This window comes from Rhincodon typus, chromosome 3 (assembly GCF_021869965.1).
Source record: "Rhincodon typus isolate 14 chromosome 3, sRhiTyp1.1, whole genome shotgun sequence".
NCBI lineage: Eukaryota > Metazoa > Chordata > Chondrichthyes > Orectolobiformes > Rhincodontidae > Rhincodon > Rhincodon typus.
This window is the reverse complement of record NC_063334.1, coordinates 68,881,205-68,905,249: the sequence shown is the minus strand read 5'-3', so window position 1 is coordinate 68,905,249 and position 24,045 is coordinate 68,881,205. Positions and strand designations below refer to the sequence as shown.

Here is a 24,045-nt window from a genome sequence, read left to right as displayed (position 1 = left end):
GATGTCGCAGCCTTGATGCATTTATCGCCTGAAGAAGAGGATGAATTTCTTCTGAGACTGTCTGGGCAAGAGGCAGGCTGCGGTCCGGTACACACCACCCGTATCCGAAGCTGAGGCGGCGGAACCAGATCTGGTTTGAAAATGCCCCAAGAAAAGAACAAGACCAGGCCTGAACTCAGAGGGGGCGGGATGTAGTGATTGTAACAAGGTCAGCCAGATGGACCTCACAGAACAGGGACGGTTAATCTAGTCCAATCAGGGAATCCTGGCTGACAGATATAAACAGAGAGTCAGAGAGCTGGTTCTGAGGTAGGCTGACTAATGTCAAGTACTATGCATGTGTAAATAAAGGATGACTCGGTGACAGGATACTGGCCTCTGGAGTTATTTCAGTAGCCTTATAAGATAACACCTTCATCCTAGGGATCAGCCTGAACCTCCTTTGAGCTGCTGTCAATCCAAGTTTGTCACTCCTTAAATAAGGAGACCAAAATTGCACACAGCATTCTAGGTATAGTCTTGCCAATGACCTGTAGAGCTGTGGCAGGATTTCCCTGCATTTGTACTCTAGATTTTTCAAGTAGAATTGCTTAGGACTGTCTATGAATTGTTGCTTCTAGTATTTACAAAGCAGGTCGTCCAGTGGCTTCACCAAACTAAGACGTTCATTTTTAGTTTATGCCTGTTGTGTTCCTGGCATGCTTTCATTCAGTCTTCATTGATCCAGGGTTGATCTCCTAACTTCTTGGTTATAATAGTGATGAAATACTGGGCCACGAGACTGCCGATTATGTTGGAGCATTATTTTATTGCTGCTGATGACCCACAGCAGCCTAGACCTGAGTTGCTCAATCTGTTCGAAGTCTATACCATTTAGCGTGGCAATTGTGCCTTAAAACTAACACATTTTTTAACCTCTTAATTAATTGCTGTATGTTAACTTTTTGTGATTTACGTACAAGGACAGCTTGATCCGTCTGTTGCATATACTATTCTATTCTTTTCATTGAAGTAAGAAATTTTCTCACTTTCTACTGTCAATTCTGTCCACCCACTCAACCTGTCTATATCCCTTTGCATAATTTTGTGCCCTCTTTACAACTTGTTTCTCTATCTACCTTCCTTTTATCAACAAATACAGTCTGCCCCTACACCTAAGCCATTAATGTAGATTATTAATAGTTGAGGTCCCAGCTCTAATCGCTTTAGTTTTCCAAGATTTAGTTTCCCAACCTGAAGTTGACTCATTTATTCTGACTTCGGTCCAAATATTCCAATCACTAGACAGTTGTTTCAGCAGCTTAGACTGGAGTTGCATGTCAGAACCATGCAAATTCCCAGAACTGCAGCTGACTTTGAGAGAATTCTGGGAAATTGAAAATTCCAGTGGGCAATTCCGCTGCACATGGAAATGTTCAAGAAAGCTCTTTAAGTTCTGACTCACTTAATAGATATCCAGGGAAAGTTAGAGGAATTGAAAACCTGGTCTCAATCTTGGATAGCTGTTAAACTGAACTTCTGACTTGCCAAGGGCTACGCCAACTGCATCCTGCTATTCCCCTAAAACTCCCTGAGCCTCCACTACCCTCTGTGTTGGAGAATCCCAATGCTTCACCACCTCTGTGTAAAATAATTTTTCTTCATCTTGGTCGTCATGGCACCTCCTTTTTATCAAAGTTTCCCCGTTGATTTTAAACTCCCCAACCAAGGAAAACATTTGACCTGCATCAATCCTGTCTATCAGACCCAGTTTGCTGAACTTCGGATGTTCAGGAGATGAAGATGGTGGCCATCAGGTTTTGAGGGACTTGTCTGACATTAGTCCTGCTGGTTTTCCTAGTCTTTTTTTCCAGTCATGGTCATTGATTTAAGTCCCTGTCTCTTTTTTTTCGTTTTCATTGCTTAACTATTCCTTGGATGCTTTTTATACCTTCTACTGTGAAGATAATTACAAAATACTTGTTCAAAGTATCCGCTACTTTCCAGTTTTCACATTATTAACTCTTCAATTTCACTTTCTTTGATTTACTATTTGCTCTCTCTATGTGCTTGTAGAGATTTTTAGTATTTATTTCTTGCTAGTTTAATCTCACATTCTAATATCTCTTTTTAGTCATGATTGCTTAAAAAGATCTTACTCTTCTAGGCAACCATTAATCTTTAGCTTTATATGCATTTTCTCTCACTTTGATCAGCTTTTCAATTGGCAGACTGAACTGAGGTGTTCTGCAAAGCGGTCACCTAGTTTCTGTCTGGTGTCTCTAATATAGTGAAGACTGCATATTCAACTGAGAAATTGAAAGAAGTCCACAAAAATCTCTGCTTCACCTGGAAGGGGTATTTGGACACTTGGACTGTGAGGATGGAGAAAGTGCTAACCCCTGTGTTCATCTTGTATGGTTGCATCAAAAGAAACTGAGTGAAGGGCAGGTAGTGTTGTCCATGATTGGAGTCGACCAGAGTGCCAATGAGGAATAGTATCTATAATATGTTAAGAGAGGAGGGGAAATGTATTTAGCAGTTAACTCACACAAGGGTGGCAGGATGGAGGGGGGTGATCTGCTGAATACAGAGACTAGTGGGGAGGGTAGAGTGAAGAAGAGGAACTTTATCCTGGCTATTGGTGGGAGGAATGTGGTGGGAACAGAGTGTGGGGAATGCATCAGATTCAGTTGAGGGCCCAGCAACCACATTGGGTTGGAGGGGGAATTTAGTGGAGGAAAAAGAAAGACAGATGAAAATTACTTTTGGAGAAGGGTCAAATGGACCTGCACCATACAGGATAAAATCCCATCGATAAATGGGAAAAGCTGTAGTTTCAGAGTGATTCTCCCGAGGAAAGAAAGCTCTCTAGGTGTATTGTGGAGTTCATTGGCTGGAATTGTACATGCCAACACTCCTGGGAGCAAACTGTGAAAGGTTTACAGGATAGACTATCCAAAAGTAGTGTAAAAATCATTGCATTCATAATTGTTTATTGTGGTAGAATTGATGGGGGGGAGCCAGTGGATGTGGTTTATTTGGACTCTCAAAGCTTTTGACAAAGTGCCACACAATGATGTGTAAAATTAAAGCACATGGGATTGGAAGTAGTTAGGATAGTTGATAGACAAGAAACAAACAGTAGGAATAAATGGTTTCAGAGATAGTAGGAGATAACAAGGTGTAGAGCTGGATGAACACAGCAGGCCAAGCAGTATCAGAGGAGCAGGAAAGCCGACGTTTCGGGTCTAGACTTTTCTTCAGAAAATTCTTCAGGAATAAATGGGTCTTTTTTCCAAATGTTAGGCAGTGACTAATGGGCTACCATTAGTGCTAGGACAACAGCTATTCACAATATATGTTAATGATTTTTGGATGATGGAAATGTAATAACTCCAGGTTTGCAGATGACAAGGCTGGATGGGAGGGTGAACTGTGAAGAAGATGTAGAGATAATGCAGTGAGATATAGACAGGCTGAGTGAATGGGCAAATGCGTGGCAGATGCAGTGTCATGTGGATCAATGTGAGGCTATCCACTTTGGTAGCAGAAACAGGAATGTAAATAGTGAGAGGATTCAAATACAGGCACTGAAATAGCTTGCCACATCTGGTCAGGTCGCATCTGGAATAGGGATGTGTTGGTTTTTGTCACCTCATCTGAGGAAGGGTTTCCTTGCTATAACAGGAGAGTAGTGAAGGTTTACCAGACTAATTACTGGGAAATTAGACCAGATGTATGAGGAGAGGTTTAATTGATTATTTTGAGTCATAGAGATGTACAGCGTGGAAACAGATCTTCGCCCCAACTTGTCCATGCTGACCATTATCCTAGATAAATCTAGTCCCATTTGCCACTTGCCCTGGGAAAATAGCTCCAGCATATTCAGCCTCTCCCTATAGCTCAAACTCTCTAGCCCTGGCAACATCCTTGTAACTCTTTTCTGAACCCTTTCAAGTTTCACATCATCCTTCCTACAACAGGGTGACAGTATTCCAAAAGTGACCTGGCTAATGAACTGTACAGCCTCAACATGTCCTCCCAACTCCTATATCCAATACACTGACCAGTAAAGGCAAGCATATCAAATGCCTTTTTCACTATCTTATCTACCTGTGACTCTACTTTCAAGGAACTATGAACCCACACTCCAAGGTTTCTTTGTTCTCTAAGACTCCGCAGGACCTTACCATTGAGTGTATAAGTCCTGCCCTGATTTGCCTTTGTAAAATGCAACACCTCACATTTAACTAAATTAAACTCCATCTGCCACTCCTCAGTCCATTGGCCCATCTGATCTGTACTCTGAGGTAACCTCCTTTGCTGTCCACTACAGCTCCAATTTTTGTGTCATCTGCAAACTTACTAACCATACGTTCTGTGTTCACATCCAAATCATTTACATAAATGATAAAAAAGCAGTGAACCCAGCACTGAGACAGCAAGAACTGAAGAAGGGCCCTGACCTGAAACGTCAGCTTTCCTATTCCTCTGATGCTGCCTGGCCTGCTGTGTTTCTCCAGATTCAGCACTGATCCTTGTGGCACACCACTGGTCACAGTCCTCCAGTCTGAAAAGCAACCCTCCACCACTACCCTCTGTCTTCTACCTTTGAGCCAGTTCTGTATCCAAATAGCTAGTTCTCCCTTTATTCTGTGTGATCTAATCTTGCTAACCAGTGTAACATGTGGAACCTTGTTGAACGCCTTACTGAAGTCCATATAGATCATGTCCACTGCTCTGCCCTATCAATCCTTCTCGTTACTTTTTCAAAAAACTCAATCAAGTTAGTGAGACATGATTTCCCATGCACAAAGCCACGTTGTCTATCCCTAATCAGTCCTTGCCTTTCCAAATGCAGGTAAATCCTGTCTCTCAGGATTCCCTCCAAAAAATTGCCCACCACTATTTTCAGGCTCACCAATCTATAGCTCCCTGCCTTGTCCTTACTACCTTTCTTGAATAGTGGCATCACATTAGCCAACCTCCAGTCTTGCGGCTCCTCACCTGTAGCTACTGATGATGCAGATATCTCATGAAGGGGCCTAGCAATCACTTCCCTAACTTCCCACAGAGTTCTAGAGTACACCTGATCAGGTCCTGGGATTTATCCACTTTTCTGCATTTTAAGCTGTTCAGCACCACCACCACCTCTATAGTATGGACATTTTTGAAGATGTCAGTATTTATTCACCCACATTCAACATCTTCCATACCCTTCTCCACAATAAATACTGGTGCGCAATATTTGCTGGTGTCAGTACAAATGAAGGGAGATCTCGGATTTTATAGGTTTCTCACCGGACTAGACAGGGTGGTTGCAGGAAGGATGTTCCTAATGGCGGGATGTGCAGAACCAGGATTTGCAGTGTGAAGGTATGGTGTAAACCATTTAGGACAGAAATGAGAAATTTTTTCACCCAGAACGTGGTGAGCCTTTGGAATTCCCTACCGAAGAAAGCAGTCACGGCAAAAACATTGTAAAATTTCAATAAGGAGTTTCTTATATCACCTGGGGTTAAAGGGATTAAAGGATAGGGGAGGAAAACAGGGACAGGCTATTGAGGTGGATGATGAGCCATGATTGTAATGAATGGCAGAGCAGGCTTGAAGGGCTGAATGGCCAACTCCTGCTCCTAATTTCTATGTTTCTATTTTTTTTGTTTTACATTGGAATTCTATTTAGTATAGAACAGTTAATATGACATGACCAAGGTGGTATTATAACATTTAATTCAGTTGTGTCTTGAATGTTATAAAGAAAAAAAGATGTGTTTGTAATTTAGTTTCAACATGGGTCAATCAGTATGTCTGAGCATTGATGATAAATCAGAAAATGTACAAATCAGCCTGACATTTGTGCTGGTCTTGTGATTGTCTCTTTGGTAAAGGTTTCTTGTGACTTTATCAATGCAGTTGAACATTACTGCTCTAAGTAATGCCACATGTTCCTTCTGGTGATTGGAAGGAACTAATGCTAGCACTTGCTACATTGATGAGGGAGAAGGTGAAGCTCTGAAGTCTTGCCAGTGCATTTTATTCTAATTCAAATCTTTAGCTCAACCTTTTATGTGAACGCACAGCATCAGATTGTAATGATTATTTTATTCATAAAACTTCCTGAATGTTTTTTACACTTTGGGTATAAATAACACAGGTAAGTTGAATTTATGTATATTTCTAGATGCCTTTTAAACTTTGCAAATAAATGGATATTACTACATTGTGTTTTACTTAACTTGTATTTTTAAGATGAATGAAAGTTTATCTCTCCTCTTTTTGCCCATAATAAGCATAATTGTTTTAAGGCATGATTGAATGACTTGCAGTTCTTATCTGGTTGCAGGTTTTACTTTGATTCCTTTTTATAAACCATCCAATGGAGGTCTTCTAAACAAATACAGTACATTACAGATATTGTTTGTTTGACTCCCTATAACATATGAATTCTGCTCGTCTTCCAGTCACAAATTTGAATTTCATCAGTGCAGCAACATGTATAGTTCTGCTTTAAAAAAGGCACTCATGATTAAGAACAGAAATGAGTTACTTCTCAATGATAAATGAATTGAGAAGCTACCCAATGAAGATAACTCAAAAAAAAGATATGCTGTTGCCAGAAATGACCTAACTCTAACTGCTAGCTCATGACAATGTTTCATGGGAGTTAGAACACAGAATCTCATGTTTCACTGAACTGGTTTATGGCTACATGAGCTTCTTTCCACCATTTTGCACTTCACCCTATCATTGTATCCATTTATTACATCTTGGTCATGTCTTTAAATAAAGAAATGTCTCCAGAATTCCTTACTGGATTTATTGGTTCCTATTTGACATTAATAGACCTTCGTTTTGATTTCCCCTTAATGGGTCAATTTCCAAGAAATTTTGGAATTTAAGCTTGGTTATAGAGAATTTAAATTGTTTAGTTATCATGAGTTTAATTCTGGTTCCACTTTTGTATTTTGATTGCAGAATCAATTAGCAACCTTTATGAAGTCCTGAACAAATTAAACACAAAACGAGGAGTGTCAACAAATCCTACTAGTGGCTCAAAACAAACAAGCACTTCAGGCATCAATCCAGTAGGTCTCATGTAGTTGTATAATGTGCCAATGTCATTTTACTATATAGACTGACTTGTTCAGTAATCTATTACTTAGGCATTTTAAAGGAGCTTTACATATTTAATGTTTAAATGTAATCTTATTTTGTTTGTCCATCAGAGCTTTTCTGAAGATTCATAAATAATCTTGATAATTTATCTATTTGGACCTTTTTGACTGCTGTATCCTTTCATGAACACTGATTCCAGCACTAATATCTCATTTTAGTTACTGCTAATGAGTTGAGCTCACTGCTTCTATTTCTGTCTTTCATACATACCTCCCTCAGATTTTATTTTCTGCTCTACCTCAGCATCTCAATCTTTGAAACCTTCATCTTTGTATTTGAGTGCCTCCCTAGCACCCACTGAAGCAGCATTCATCTCTATAATCTTCGCTTTCTATTTAACATTCTTTATTTTATCGTCTTGTGCCCTTTCTTCTCTTTGGCCATCCATGTCCCATGCTTTGAAATTCCTTTATCTTAATTTTAGAAGTGGGGTTATGGGCTGATAATTGCACAGCATTCAGTCCAATTCTCACCATCAACATGCAAAGGCTTCATCATTTATCAAAAAACTTTATTAGGCCAATCTCACAAATGCTGCAAGGGCAAGTCAGAGTTTGGGCATTCTGCAGTGATTTGCATTCTGAATCCCCAAGACCTTTGGGGTGGCACGGTGGCTCAGTGGTTAGCACTGCTGCCTCACAGCGCCAGGGACTTGGGTTCGATTCCAGTCTTGGACGACTGTCTGTGTGAAGTTTGCACATTCTCCCCATGTTTGCACGTGTTTCCAAAGATGTGCAGGTTAGGTGAATTGACCATGCTAAATTGTCCATAGTGTCTAGAGATCTGCAGGTTAGCTGGATTGGCTGTGATAAAGTATCTATAGAGTCTAGGAATGTGCAGGCTAGGTAGATCAGGCTTCGTCAGTACGGAGTTACAACAATAGGGTGGGAAGCTGGGTCGGCGTGGGATGCTGTTTGGAAGGTGAATGCAAAGGGCTAAATGGCCTGTTTCCACACTGTGGGGATTCTATGATTCTTTGTACCATAGAAAATGGAACTTTTTATTGTTGTGAAGAAGTGCTCTCTATATGCCTGGGTGAGTGCAGTTCTGAAATCATTCAGGGCCAAGTAATGTGCTTGATTGGTAACGCATTCATCAACTTAAACGTTCAATCCCTCCACCCAAGGCACAGCATGGTGACAATGTGCAGCATATACAAAGTGTACTGTGGCTACCCACCACAGGAGCTCCTTCCAAAATTGAGATGATTACCATCAAAAAAGAAATGGTCAGTAGCTGCACATAAACGCTGCCACCTCCAAGTTCCTGTTCCAATCATGCATTATCCTGACTTGGCAATGTATCTCTCTTCCTTCATTGCTACTTGGCCAAAATTCTGAACTTGCTAGTATAAAACAGCATACTACAGATGCTGGAAAACTGAAACAAAAACAGAAATCACTGGAGAAACTCAGCAGGTCTGTCAACATCTGTTAAGAGAAAGCAGAATTAACATTTTGGCTCCAGTAACCCTCCTTCAGAATGTTCAGACCTGCTGAATTTCTGCAGCAATTTCTGTCTTGTACTAGAACTCCCAACTTACCTTAGATGTTGCCACATTGCTGCTATGTGAAGTGCTGTGCTTGAAGAAAATGACTTTGTTGAGGGCATATGGGTTATGGACGATCAATTGGTGTATGGGTATGATGCTCACCATTTTTTGCATCCCATGAGTGAATAAATCAAGGCTTCTTTCAGGGTCTTGCATGTGACCAAGCATTTGGTCACCCTTGCAAATATGTCTTCCTTTGTTTGACGTTAGTTTGTTTTTTTTGCATCTTTGAAATGAATTGGATTTTTTTCTGTGTTAGAGGCGCTACATTGTTGAAGTAGTAAAATATCACAGGTGGCATGGAGATGCCCATAAGACACCATTATTTGGCAATGTATAGGCCTTGATTGAGGCCACCTTACTCTTGTCCTGTCACTGTTAAAATTCCAGTCAACACAGGTAATTGGTAGGCATGGTACCCTCTCTTTATGCCATTGCACATTATGTTGCTCTCCTGCAAACCTGCTAGCTTGTTCTTGAGAGAATGGGACTGCACAATTCTAGCCAGTGAGCTGCTCAATACAGTTAGTGTTATTTTTCCTTTAAGCAATCACTTTGAGACTACAATTTTTTCGATTTCCTGAATGACTTAATTAAAATGTTTTAAAAATGAAATATTTGATTTGATGTGTCTTTTTAACTTATAGGCTGAAGCTGTAGGTAAAAAAATTCCTTTCACTGAATATACCTACACCAATCTGGAGCCTATTCTGTATGCTCTGGGAGTTGGCATGACAACAAAGGACCCAGACCACTTGAAATTCCTTTTTGAAAGAAACGAAGAATTCTCCTGTTTGCCTACTTTTGGGGTAATTCCTGCCCAAGGTTTCATGAATGGTGCTCTTGCATCGATTCCTGGACTGAACATTGACTTCACAAAGGCAAGTGTAGCTTGTTTTATTGACAATCTTGCACAAATTTGTGTGTAATTACAAAGCTAGCTTTTTGTATGATCCTGTCATCAGCTTGAGGAACTGACTTTAACATGTTGCACCATTACCTAACACTGTATTAAAATATTATTTCAAAGCATCTGATACATTTTCATATTTATATCACCTGTGAAGTTGTTATTATGTACTTTCTCTCAAGTTTCCAAATGCAATTTCTTTCATCGTCTCAATTTGAAGAAGTTTTGTATTTATTTGTACAAATTCTACCACAAACATCCTTGATGCCTTGTTCCTCCTGTAAGCACCCATTTGGAAGTCTTAATTATGAACTAACCCATTTTAAAACCAACTCTCCTTTAGTCCCTCCACGCTCATCTTGAAATGATGGAATTCCTGCTGGTGTATATTTTAATTTAATGTGTCTTCAGTGTATAAAGATTTCTAAAAAGATCAGCACCTCGTTGAAAAAGCAGTCCCAGTTTAAATGCTGAGGAGGAGTAGGTTTGTTTGATAAATCGTTTTTCCACTGGCAAATAGCGCATCTAATATTTCCAAGGGAGGTTTAACCAGGGGATATTTTTTGACTGAAATCAAAGGAAAAGTTAGACTGCTACTGTTTGGGGACTAAATTATATAAATGTAATGCTGAATCTCTAATATTATGAAAGTACATCGTCAGATTCTGGGAGGTGTAATAGTTTTAGTACATCTTACACTGATCAGATGGACTGGATTTAACGAGATGCTGAAGTCATCTTGAAAGTGTCCTGCTTATAGAGTTGCTGACTATTTGGATGACCAGCAGCTTTATAGTCCTAGAAGCATCAGGTGGGAGTGGTGACCTCTGTTGTCAGTCCTGATAAAGATGAACCCAGACTTGGATATGCCTGGGGTTTCTCTTAGGCCAATTTGGTAGGCTCCAGTGAGGAGGGGTGTGGGGAATTGGGTTTAAGAGGCTGTGATAAGGGAAATTAAAATGGGGAATTTTGAACTTTAGTGGATGGTGTAAGAGCTGATGTTTTGCAAGAGGAAGATGCCTCTGATGCACTCAGAGAACCCATAAAGTAGGAACTTTCCATACTGTGCCAACACCAACTTCACAGCTAAAGCCTCCTGCATGGTGTGGTCTCCCTTGCTGTGAAAAAAAAATACTGGCAAGGATGGATTGTAAGGCCTTAATGTGGCCTTGCAAAATTTCAGGCAGATTGGGGCTGAGTGAGCATTGGAAATCCATCTGCTTGATTTTACAAGACCCTCTGCTTTCAAATCAATTGTTGAGAAGGTAGGCCAAGATCCAGCCCCATGCGTATCTTCAAGGTGTTGGGATGCAGAAAGAACATTACCAATCATAGACTAAGGATAACCATTTTTTTAAAATTCATTCAGGAGATATGGGTGTTGCTGACTGGGCCAGCATTTGTTGCCATTTCTAGTTGCTAATGAGAAGTTGGTGATGAGTTGCCTTCTTGAACCATTAAGGTCCTGTGGGTCCACTTGCACCTAAGTCATTAGGGGTGAAGTGTTCCAGGATTTTAACTTTTGGTACACAATGTTAATTGGATTATACCTGAAAGATTTAATATCAAATACGACGTTCAGGAACAAATTTGTAAAATTACTATAATATTTAGGAAGTGCACCATGTAGATTTTGCAATAAGAACATATAAAACAAAGCAGGAGAAGGCCATTCAACCCCTCAAGCCTGTTCCACTATTCATCAAGATCATGGCTCAACTCCTCTTTATGCCAGTTTAGCATAGCTGTTAGCTCCCTGATGTTTCAAAAATCTGTCTACTGCTTTTAAATACTTTAATTGATCTAGCCTCCACAACTCTGATGTAGAAGATTCCAGGCACTCACTACCCTCTTGGAGATGAAATTCCTTTGCATCTTAATTATAAATGAGTGTCCCCTTAATCTGTAACAATGTCCTCAGTCCAAGATTCCCCTCTGAGTGGAATGTTTTCTTAGCACCAACTGTGCCAAACCCCCTCAGAATCTTGTGTATTTCAATAAGGGCACCCCTTGATCTTTGAAACTCTAATGAATAAAGATCTGTACTGTTGAGGTTGGTTGGCTCGCCGAGCTGGTTTGTTGTTCCGCAGATGTTTCGTTACCGTGCTTGGTAACATCCTCAGTGTAGCCTCTGATGAAGCGTCGGTGTGTTTTCCCGCCTGGTTTTTAAACTCTGGGGTCCGTTGCGATGGGTTGCCTCACTTCCGGGTTTCCTCCATAGTGGAATGTGTATGGGGTCGAGTTCAATGTGTTTATTAATAGCATGCTTCATGGAGTGCCATGCTTCCAGAATTCTTGTGCTTGTCTCTGCCTAGCCTGTCCCAGGATCTTAGTGTTGTCCCAGTCGAACAAACAGGAAGGAAACTAACAACAAGAGTACACGAACACCAACTGGCTACAAAAAGACATGACCAATACTCACTCATCTCAATCCACATGGACAAGGAGAACCACGACTTCGACTGGGACAACACCAATTTAAGAAATCATTTGTCTGTTAAAAAAATCTTATTTTTTGAATTGTCTTAGGAGAATGACAAACTTTTATTTTGCAAAAAGTATATAAAAGTGAAGATTGTGAAAACATTCCTTTCTGGCCTTACTAAGGATTCACAATTATGTAATGGGTTGTTCGTACATGTTGCAGGTGTTACATGGTGAGCAATATTTGGAGATGTACAAACCAGTACCAACTTCAGGTAATAATTTTGGAAGATTTCCTCCTGAATAATAATCTAAACACTACTGTGTTTCAGTGTATATTCTTGTGATATATGCCTTCAAAACTGTTCATTTCAATAAAGGATGAGAAATAGTGCAAGATTTTTGATAAAAGTAGACAGAGAGAAACTGTTTCCATTGGCAAAGGGTCAATAATTAGAAGAAACAAATAGAAGACTAAAGTACCAGAAAAGTATGAGATTTTTATTTTGTGCAGAAAATTGTTGATGATCTTGAATAGGTAGCCTATAACAACTTTCAAAGTGAGATTGGATATATTTGAAAATGGAAAAAAAAGGGCTATGGGGAAAGTGCAGTGGAATGGAACTAATTGGATAGCTCCTTCAAAGAGCTGGAATGGCCACAGTTGGCCAAAAGATTTTTTGCTGTATCATCCTAAAAAGCATGTTTTCCCTCCCCCCGTTTCTGATGAAGGGTCTAGGCCCGAAACGTCAGCCTTTTTGCTCCTATGATGCTGCTTGGTCTGCTGTGTTCATCCAGCCCTGCACCTTGTTGTCTCGGATTCTCCAGCATCTGCAGTTCCTACTATCTCTGATTCAATTTTTCCCAACGCTGCCTGTGAGTGCAACGTGAAAATCATCAGTGAGAACTTTGACAGATTACATTTGAAAGACCTTTACAGAGGTTAGCTTTGCCTTGAGGCTACTATTGAAGTGAAATGTTATTGGTAAGAATTTGATTACAGCAAATGGTAGCATAGCCAGTGGGTATGTTATTGAACTTACAACCTAGAAGGTGTGAACTTGAAACCATAAGAAATCATGGTTTTTCTTGCCTAGCAGCAGGAAGAAAACTGTCTATGAAAGCATCTGGATTGTTGTGAAACTCAACTGTCCTTCAGTAAAGGGCTGCCACTTCTACCTGATCTGACCTAATAACGGCAATCTTGTAAAACAACAATGTCAACTTATATTTCTGCGATGCTTTAGCAGAATGAAATGTCCGAAGGTTTCATTGAACATAGAACATAGAACAGTACAGCGTAGTACAGGCCCTTCGGCCCACGATGTTGTGCCGACCTGTTCTCCTACTAAGATCAATCTACCCTGCATACCCTACATTTTACTATCCTCTATGTGCCTATCCAAAAGTCGCTTAAAAGTCTCTAAAGTATCTGACTTGCAGTAGAGTCACAGTGGAGTTAAAAGACGATAATTGACACCAAGTCACATAAGGAGATATTAGGTTAGATGACCAAGGTTTGCTCAAAGAAAGAGGTTTGAAGAAATGTCTGAAAGGAGAATAACAAAATAGCATGACACAGATGCAGAGAGGGAATTCCAAAGTATGGGTTCTAGGTAACCCATGGCAGAGCAGTTATGATTGGGAATACACAGTAAACCAGAATTAGAGAAGAGCAGACATCTTGGAGCGTTGAAGTGTTGGAAGAGATGTCAAAGATGAGAGACCGTGTGGGTGTGACGGGTGAGGGGGTGCAGCAAAGCTATGGAAGGATTTGGAAAAAAGGTTTGGAATTTTAAAATCAAGACTGGAAGCTGATATTGATCTGCAAACATAGGATGGTAGTGGAATGGAATTTGCTGCAAGTTTGAAATAACTTCAAATTTATTGATATCAGCTGGAAGAGTTTGAAATAGTAAAGTTCAGAGCTCACTAAGCTGTGCTGAAGTGTTTCACCAGCAGATGAGCTGACATGAAGGTGGGGAAGGTCAAACAATAGAATAAGGCCATTCACATATGAGGGGATGTAACTGAAATGTGTTTCACTTAGTTTCTAGCTCCAAATTAAAACTGCACTACCTGTCAACACCACCTCATTTACTATCCCACCCACCCTTCCAAAACTTGCACTTGGTTTGTGTCTTTGTTGGCTAATCTTCCTAACCGGGTGGTCAGGTGTTATGGAGTTTGCTACCAGAATCTACAGTTTGCAGTCACCATGCTAAATAGACTGGTGGACCAATTCTATGCTTCCCTCCTGTGCACTTATTAGTTGGCTTCTGTCTTTCCATATGTCAGATAAAAGAAATTAAAGCACATTTGAATGTCAAGGCAAATGTTACTGAGTTCAGGATTTCTGATGAAGGGTCTAGGCCCGAAACGTCAGCCTTCCTGCTCCTATGATGCTGCTTGGCCTGCTGTGTTCATCCAGCTCTACACCTTGTTATCTCAGAATACTTTGTATCATTGCTGTAATTCGGAAAATTTCTGTGAAAGAAAAGCTGTATTTTGTCATTTATGACTAGCCTTTATCTTCACTCCTCCTGTTCTTGACTGTGGGTGTGTGACTTTTGAAAAAGGGTCCAGACCCGAAACGTCAGCTTTCCTGCTCCTCTGATGCTGCTTGGCCTGCTGTGTTCATCCAGCTCTACACCTTGTTATCTCTGTTCTTGAGTGTTTTGATGCCAAGAGAGTAGAGGTTTCCAGTGGTCTTGTAGCACTTTCTGGTGCACAAATACTATATAGAGCAGACAATATTGAATGTTGCTGATGCATAGTTTCCCAATTTTTTTTCTGCCCTTTGTTGGACATCCCAAAGAACTTTAAAGCCGATAAAAAACTTCGGAAGCTCAGTCAGCATTGCAGTATTGGAAATGTGGCACCCATTTTACGCACAGAAAAGGGAATGTTAATGTGAGAAAATATATGTTTTAAAGATATTGAATGAGGGATATTCAAATAATGGCAGTGACTTTCTCATCTGCCTTTTAAACATCTCATCGGAAGGATAGCACTTCAGACAGTGTGGAACTTTCTCAGTATTGTCATGTCAGCTTGGGTTCCTTGTTCAAATCTAGAAAATGGGACTTAAATCCACAACTGTCTAACTCTGAGAATGCTACCACTGAACCCTGGCTGTCTCTTCTACTGATCACTAATAGCAACGTTTGTAATTTTCATAAGCTGTAAATATATATTGATTAATTCATTATTCTTAGCACAAACATTGCAAAATGATAAATAAAAATATGAAATCTTCAAGCAAGTCAATATTCTCATTTGACTGGTAGCCAGCTGAAGAAAAATAATTAATGACCTTCATTGAATGCTCTAAGAGCGTAGCAACATATTGAGGTAGCAAAGTAGCTGGATCATCCAACTTAGTACTCTGTTCACACTTGTTGTTCGTACCCTTTGATCCCTTTGGTTTGAACAAACTATATCTCACTCCTTGAAAACATTCAATGTTATGGTCTCAACTGGTTTCTGTGGCAGAGAATTTCATAGGCTCACCACTGTCTGAATTAAGAAATTTCTTCTTATCTCAGTCCTAAATGGCTGACCTGATAACCTTAAATTGTGACTCCTGGTTCTGGACTCCCCAGTCATTAGAGCCATCCTCTCTGCATTTATCCTGTTTTAGTCCTGTTAAAATTTTAGAGGTTCCTATGAGATTCACCCCTCATTCTACTACACTCTAATGAATGTCGTCCTAACCAATCTCTTCATGCATCAGTTCTGTCATCCCAGGAATTATTCTGGTAAACCTTTGCTTCATTCCCTCCTTAGCCAAAACATCCTTCCTCAGATGAGGAGTCTAAAACTGTAAACAATACTTCAGATGTGGTCTCACCAAAGTCCTGTACTCGAATCCTGTCATTATGAAGGCCAGCATACCATTTGCCTCCTTCAGTTTCTGCTGCACTTGCGTGCTTACTTTCAGCGACTGGTGTATAAGCACCTTTTCCCTTTCTAATCTCTCACCATTTAGATAATCTGCCCTCTGCTTTGCTATCAAAGTGGATAGCCTCACATTTATCCATTGTTTACTATGTCTTCCATGTATTTTCCCATTCATTCAACTTGTCCAAATCACACTGAAACATCTCAGCATGTTCTAGACAGTTCACCCTCCCACCCACTTTGTGTCATCTTCATGCTTGGTGGCTCAGTAGTTAGCACTGCTGCCTCACAGCACCAGGGACCCGGGTTCGATTCCACCCTCGGGCGACTGACTGTGTGGAGTTTGCACATTCTCCCCGGGTCTGCGTGGGTTTCCTCTGGGTGCTCCGGTTTCCTCCCACAGTCCAAAGATGTGCAGGCGAAGTGGATTGGACATGGTAAATTGCCCATAGTGTTCGGGGTGTGAAGATTAGGGGTTTGGGTCTGGGTGGGATGCTCTGAGGGTCGGTGTGGACATGTTGGGCCGAAGGACCTGCTTCCGTACTGTAGGGATTATATGTCAAAAAACTTACATTTCCTTCTCTGATCTTAGTAATTAATATTTATTGTGAATAAATAGAGTTCTAGCACTGATCCCTGCCGTACCTTGATAGTGACTGCCTGCCAGTCAGGAAAAGAGCTATTTATTTCCTATTTGTTTCCTGTTCCCAATCCATGTCGGTACACTACCTAATGAACGTTAATTTTAAATGATAATCTCTTATGCGGGAACTTATCAAGTGCCTTCTGAAAGTCAAGAAAAATCATATCCATTGGCTCCCCCTTATCAACTCTACTAGTTACAGACTCTCAAAATTCCAGTACATTTTGTCAATCATAATTTCCTTCATGTAAATCCAAGCTGATTCTGTCCAATCTCTGTCACTGTTCTCCAAGTACTCTGCATCTTATTTATCTTATTTAATCTTATTTAATGCACTCTAGCAATTTCCCTACTATTGTTGTCAGGTTAATTGGTGTCAAATTCACAGTTTTGTCTCTACCTCCTTTTTTACACAGTGAGGTTGCATTAGTTACCCTCCAGTCTCTAGGAGATAGAGTCAATAGACTTGTGAAAGCTGATTACCAATGCATCTGGAATTTCTCAGGCCACTTCCTTAAGTACTGTAGGATTTAGATTATCAGCCTTTAATCCAATGAGTTTCCCCACAAAGCTGATTTTTGCCTCTCTCTAGACTCTGTGTTCCCCAACATTTTTGGGATATTATGTGTGTCCTCCTTGGTGAAGAGAAAACCCAACTATGTATTAACCATTTCAACTCCCCCTCCCATTCCTCAGACGACATGTCCATCCTGGGCCTCCTGCAGTGCCACAACGATGCCACCCGAAGGTTGCAGGAACAGCAACTCATATTCCGCTTGGGAATCCTGCAGCCCAATGGTATCAATGTGGATTTCACAAGTTTCAAAATCTCCCCTCCCCCCACCGCATCCCAAAACCAGTCCAACTCGTCCCTGCCTCCCTAACCTGTTCTTCCTCCCACCTATCCCCTCCTCCCACCTCAAGCCGCACCTCCATCTCCTACCGACCAACCTCATCCCGCCCCCTTGACCTGTCCGTCCTCCCTGGACTGACCTATCCCCTTCCTAACTCCCTACCTACACTCACCTTTCCTGGCCCCATCCCCGCCTCTTCGACCTGTTTGTTTCCTCTCCACCTATCCTCTCCTCTATCCCTCTTCTATCCGCCTCCCACTCTCTCCCTATTTATTTCAAAACCCCCTTCCCCTCCCCCTTTTCTGATGAAGGGTCTAGGCCCGAAACGTCAGCCTCTCTGCTCCTATGATGCTGCTTGGCCTGCTGTGTTCATCCAGCCCTGCACCTTGTTGTCTATGTATTTGATTGGTCTGCCAATTCTTTGTTGTCTATTATAATTTCTCCTGTTTCTGACTGGAAGGGATCTACTTTTGTTTTTGCTGATCTTTTTCTCTTCACATTTTATAAAAGCTTTTGCAATCAGTTTGCATGCTCCCCACAAGCTTGCACTTGTACATTATTTTCCCCCTCTTAATTAATCTTTGTCTTACTCTTTTGAAATCTAAACTACTCTGAATCCTCAGGTCTGTTGCTTTTTGGCAAGTTCGTATGCCCTTTACCTTGGATCTAACAATGTCCCTAATTTGCCTTGTTACTACGATCGGCCCACCTTTCCTGTTTTATTTTTATGCCAGATAGGAATAAAATTTTGTTACAGTTCCTCCATGAGCTGTTTAAATACTTGACATTCCCTGTCCATTGTCATCCCTTTAAGTAAATGTACCCCAATTTATCATTAGCCAGCTCGTGCCTCATATCATCATAGTTTTCTTTATTTAGATTTAGGATCCTAGTCTCAGAATCAAGTATGTCACTCCCTATCTTATTGTAGAATTCTATCTTATTATGTTCCCCCAGGGATCTTTGGCTAGATTGTCAATTATGCCTTATGCAATATGTAGTTTCAGATGGCTTGCATTACTTTGATGTCAGATAAGAGTTAACTGCTGGGTTAGTAATCAGATTATTCCTGCTTTTTGTGTATGGACCATTAGCAGACATTTTTCATATTGCTGGATTGATAGTTTTGTAGTTGTGCTGGAACAACTTGGCTAGGGATGCAGCTAGGTCTGGAGGAACACTTTGGTACTGTAGACAGAGTGGTGTCATGTGCCATAACTTTGTGGTATCCAGTGCCGCTGATGGATTATTGTGCCTCAAAGTTGCCCAGTTTTGAGTGGCTTGGTCTATTTTGATAGTATCACACAACATGATGGAAGATTTGTGCAGGCTGAACTGTGTCTCTTTTATATGGTCACTCCTACCAATACTGACATGTGCAGATGCAGCTGTGATAGGTAGATAGCCCAGTCTAGCAGCTGTGTCCTTTATGATTGGACCAGCTCAGGTGTAGTGCTTCTAGCGAGATACTTTTGATGGTTGACAGTGAAGTCCATCAGTCAGTACGTACTGTGCCATTGCCTCTCAATCTTCTTCCGAGTTCACTATGAAGGAGTATTAATTCATCAGCCAAGGAGTCTCGTTGTGGCAATCAGCTGGAGTGTTTGACATGATGTCGTGGGATTTCATGAAATTTGGCGTAGATGTTGAGGACTCCCAGGGCAACTCTTTCTGCTGCATATGACCAATTTTTGTATTACTGTGCCACCACCTCTGTTTGATGTGACAGGACATTCTCAAGGAAGGTGATTGTGGCATCAAGGAAATTTTCATGGAATCATTCCTTACTGACAATGTCAGACCTGACTGTCAAAGCTGTCCCATAGGCTAATTATGGCAAAAGTGTCCAGATCTTAGGAGCACTTTCAGGGTTGGAAGAACTAGGTGTGCTGCTGTCATTTGCTGGTCAATCTGGCTTTGTTTCTATCACACTTTAATGTTTTATGTCAATGAATGGCTTGCTAGGCCATAATGAGTGCCTGAGCAGTCTAAGTTTTTGGTGTTGCTTGATATCAGATTTGGTCACTTGCTGGTGATTAAAACAAACAGGAATTTTGTAATATTGCATGGTTTAATTCAGATAACAGGAACATGTATTGTCAATCTTTGCATAAAAATTTTATTATGAACATAGCTGTTAAATATTGGTTATAGTGTATAGAATACAACATTATTAATGTCATAAATTGACTTCACTAATCTGATGTAAGGTGATCCTCCGTTCCAAAAAACAGGAAATTAGTTGGGAGAAACAAAGATCATTTGAGTAATCATGTTTCCTATGTTTGTTAGGGACACTGAAGTCGGAGGGTGTTATTGCCGATATTCTTGATAAAGGATCAGGTGCTGTTATACTACTTGATGGTAAGTTTAGATGCCAACTGTATCATTTTAGCGAGTTTTTGATGGTAATCTACTTGGGACAGTCTTGTACTCCCACTTGATCTTTGGCTCTTATTATGTTTTTCTATTTCTTCCTTATTTGTCTGCCATTATTTTATTGAATCTCTGCAAAACAAATTTTACAGTACTGAATAAAAACTGAAAGAACTGTGGAAGCTGTAAATCAGAAACAAAAACAGAAGTTGCTGAAAAAGCTCAACAGGTTTGAGGAAGGGTCACTGGACCCAAAACTTTAACTCTGAGTTCTCTTCACAGATGCTGCCAGATGTGCTGAGCTTTTTTAAGCAACTTCTGTTTTTGTTTACTTTACTGGGAATGGCTCAATTTTAAAAAATTGACAACTTGGTTTGCTTCCTGTCTTTCAAAATGTGCAAATGCATTGCCTGTTTGTGACAAGGACAGTATTAGATGAACATGGTAATGCTATTAAATGCTTCCTGTTTAAAAACATGATACTTCTGCCCAGTAAAGGTACATGTAAGATACCTGATCAGACCTGTAACTTGAAAGCAGAATGAAAATCATGGCGAGAGACTGAGGATTTTTAGTTTCATGCACTTGAGATTTGAAGGCAGATTTGGTGATTGGATGTGTTGACGAATATCCAGCGGATTTGGCTCAATTTTGTGAACGCATGTGTTGTGTAGACATCAGTTAGAGTATTTTTAAAAAGACCTACAGTTAAACAATATCTGCACTAAATATATCTGTAACTGATTATAGATCTACTTTTGTTTCAGTTCATACATACAATGGGAAAGACTTGGTCTGCTATAATCAGTTCTCTGTATTTGCTGTGGGAGCTGGAGGCTTCGGTGGTAAAAGGACATCGGATAAAGTTAAGGTAAATGTCTGCACACGTCTTAAGCAGTTTTTGAGATCACTTGTATCAAGTTCAGTTTAGATTATTCAAATTACTATGTATAGGCATGCTTGCAGGACACAATTACTTTCCCTTTGGAAGGTGAGGATGTTGTTAAGTTCAAAATTTACTATTCCGTCAACACAATATTTATGTGCAGTTATTTCAATAGTTATGAAATTCATAATAGTTGTTAAACTGCACTCTGTTACATTCTACTAATTGAATTACTGGTAATATTCTGCGGTATTGAGGTTTAGTGATAGATATGTGAGAAATATTAAGCCATTTTTCTTCTCTTTTGAAGCATGCTAGTTTAAAATTGAATCTTTGTCCCATTTTCTGCGATTTAATTTTATCCTTTGCTGTTATGGTGCAATGTCAAGCTTTGGAACTTTAGCCCAATTTATCGCCATGCCTTCTGTCCTTCCACTGTTAGACTGCATATCCCACAGCTGGTCCTGGACGAGTCCATTTTCCTAAAATTAAATGTATTTGGAAGATCAAAGCTACTGTTTTCAGTGACATCCACAAACTCTGATCCAGGTTCACCAAGTTTGTTTGCTTCTTGGCTTGTCTTAGGCTAAACCAGCATCATCCTTTATGTCTCCAAAATCATGTTTCTGACCCCACATCCCTTTGAAATATCTCCTCTTTGCCCAATCTGCTGGAAAACATGTCCACTTTTGTTATTTCCAGACATGACTATTCAAGTGTTCTACTGTATGGTCATGCTTCATCTTCCAATCTTCAAAAACTACTGTCCAAGAAGGGGCCCGATCTGAAATGTCAGCTTTCCTGCTCATCTGATGCTGTCTGGCCTTCTGTGTTCATCCAGCTCCACATTGTGTTATCTATGCCTCCAGCATCGGCAGTTCTTACATCTCTGTCCAAATCTCTGTTGCCTCTACACCAACTCACATCTAGCATGGAATCCTGTGCCTCCCTCTGTGGTGAGTTTGATGATAGAAGAGGCATTTAATCAGATGAGAGGTGCAGGTAGGAATCCCACCACCTTTCTGCTCAATCTGATTTAAGTCTTTGGTGGGCGGAGCTGGGGAAGGCCCCCTCAACTGCCAACTAGTCCTGCCAGTGCTGAAATGAAGACAGCGGTTGTTGTGGGACTTGCTTTGCAACATGCATGGCAAGCCAGCCCTGGTGCACTTGCTTGCAAAGGAACTCGGTTTGTGAATGAGGGACCTAGTACTAGGAAGAGATGACTAACCACACCCGCCTTTCCCCCTGCTGCTCTGTCTTTCCCCCACCCCCAAAGACCTTTCTGCCATCTCCACTTCGCCATCCTCCCTCAGGTTGCCAACCCCATTTCACCATCACTCACTGTGGCATTAGGTCCCTGTTGTTCCAGCAACTGCGATTTGAAATAGTTGCTGGCCATAGGATTTGTCAGTGATCCTAGGCAGGACACCAGCCTCAGGGTCTTGATCCTGGGGCAAGGCCAGGCACTGGCTGTCATCTGCCTGATTGACCAGTAATACCTGTGGGCCTTACTGGAAAGAGATGATCCAGGAGTTATAGCAACTCTCCAGTAAGTGACTGAAGCCTCTATTGCTGGCACAGCGTTCCACCCAGAGTCCCATTTGGCCAGAAATTCTGTGCTGTCCATCTGTCATGTCTCAAGGCTCTCTGTGGCCTTGATCCTCCCTATCTTTAAGTTCTTACATCTCTACAACATTCTAAAAATTGTCTTTCTCCAGCTGTAGTTTGCCCACCGACTCCCACAGCTACCTAGAATACACCTCCTCCCACCCACCTTCCTGCAAAAATGCCATCCTCTATTCCCAATTCCTTCACCTCCACCGCATCTGCTCCCAGGATGAGGCATTCCACTCCCGTACATCTCGGTTGTCCTCGCTTTTCAAGGACCGTAACTTCCCCCACCTCACTGGTCGAGAACGCCCTCAACCGTGTCTCCCACATTTCCTGCAACTCATCCCTCGCACCCCGTCCACGCAATAAGAACCAAAAAAGAATCCCCCTCATCCTCACGTACCACCCCACCAACCTCCGGATCCAACGCATCATCCTCCGACACTTCCGCCATCTGCAATCCGACCCCACCACCAAAGACATCTTTCCCTTCCCACCCTTATCTGCTTTCCGGAGGGACCACTCTCTCTGTGACTCCCTTGTCCGCTCCACACTCCCCTCCAGCCCCACCACACCCGGCACTTTTCCCTGCAACCGCAGGAAGTGCTACACCTGCCCCCATACCTCCTCCCTCACCCCCATCCCAGGCCCCAAGAAGACTTTCCACATCAAGTAGATGTTCACCTGCACATCTGCCAATGTGGTATTCTGCATCCGCTGTACCCGTTGTGGCCTCCTCTACATCGGGGAAACCAAGCGGAGGCTCGGGGACCGCTTTGCAGAACACCTATGCTCGGTTCGCAATAAACAACTGCACCTCCCAGTCGCGAACCATTTCAACTCCCCCTCCCATTCCTCAGATGACATGTCCATCCTGGGCCTCCTGCAGTGCCACAACGATGCCACCCGAATGTTGCAGGAACAGCAACTCATATTCTGCTTGGGAACCCTGCAGCCCAATGGTATCAATGTGGATTTCACAAGCTTCAAAATCTCCCCTCTCCCTACCGCATCCCAAAACCGGTCCAGCTCGTCCCCGCCTCCCTAACCTGTTCTTCCTCCCACCTATCCCCTCCTCCCACCTCAAGCCCCACCCCATCTCCTACCTACTAACCTCATCCTGCCCCCTTGACCTGTCCGTCCTCCCTGGACTGACCTATTCCCTCCCTAACTAACTCCCCACCTACACTCACCTTTACTGGCTCCATGCCCGCCTCTTCGACCTGTTTGTTTCCTCTCCACCTATCCTCTCCTCTATCCATCTTCTATCCGCCTCCCCCTCTCTCCCTATTTATTTCAGAATCCCCTTCCCCTCCCCCATTTCTGATGAAGGGTCTAGGCCCGAAACGTCAGCCTTTCTGCTCCTATGATGCTGCTTGGCCTGCTGTGTTCATCCAGCTCTGCACCTTGTTGTCTCTCTTTCTCCAGCTGTGCCCTCTTGTGCACCTCCCACCTTCCTATACTACTGAAGCCATGGCCTTACCTGTCTAGGTTCCACTCTTTAGAAATCCATCCCTGAAACCCTCAACCTTTGTGCTCCTCTTTTAAGACATTCATAAAATCGTCCGCTTTGAGTGAACTTTTGGTTTCCTCCTTTGGCTCTGTGTCAATTTTTCTTTGGTTGTGTTCCTGAGTAAAACCTTGGAATGTTTTATTCTGCTAAAGATAATATATCTATGCATTATTTTGTTGCAAGTAGAATGTTCTGTGAAAACCTATTAGTAA

At 41.6% G+C, this 24,045-nt stretch overlaps 1 protein-coding gene across 4 annotated transcripts in view; it reads left to right on the top strand.

The window, feature by feature from the left end:
• hsd17b4 (hydroxysteroid (17-beta) dehydrogenase 4) overlaps positions 1-24,045 on the top strand; it is a 104,015-nt gene that overhangs the window by 46,466 nt on the left and 33,504 nt on the right. For all 4 annotated transcript variants that reach the window (XR_007266160.1, XM_048620616.1, XM_048620632.1 and 1 more), the window contains exons 12-16: positions 6,961-7,070; positions 9,361-9,594; positions 12,271-12,322; positions 19,740-19,811; positions 20,591-20,694. Coding sequence is in view for 3 of the 4 variants with exons in the window: in XM_048620616.1 (XP_048476573.1) it covers positions 6,961-7,070; positions 9,361-9,594; positions 12,271-12,322; positions 19,740-19,811; positions 20,591-20,694 (572 nt within the window). In the remaining variant the exon portion in view is untranslated. The remainder of the gene's footprint in view (positions 1-6,960; positions 7,071-9,360; positions 9,595-12,270; positions 12,323-19,739; positions 19,812-20,590; positions 20,695-24,045) is intronic.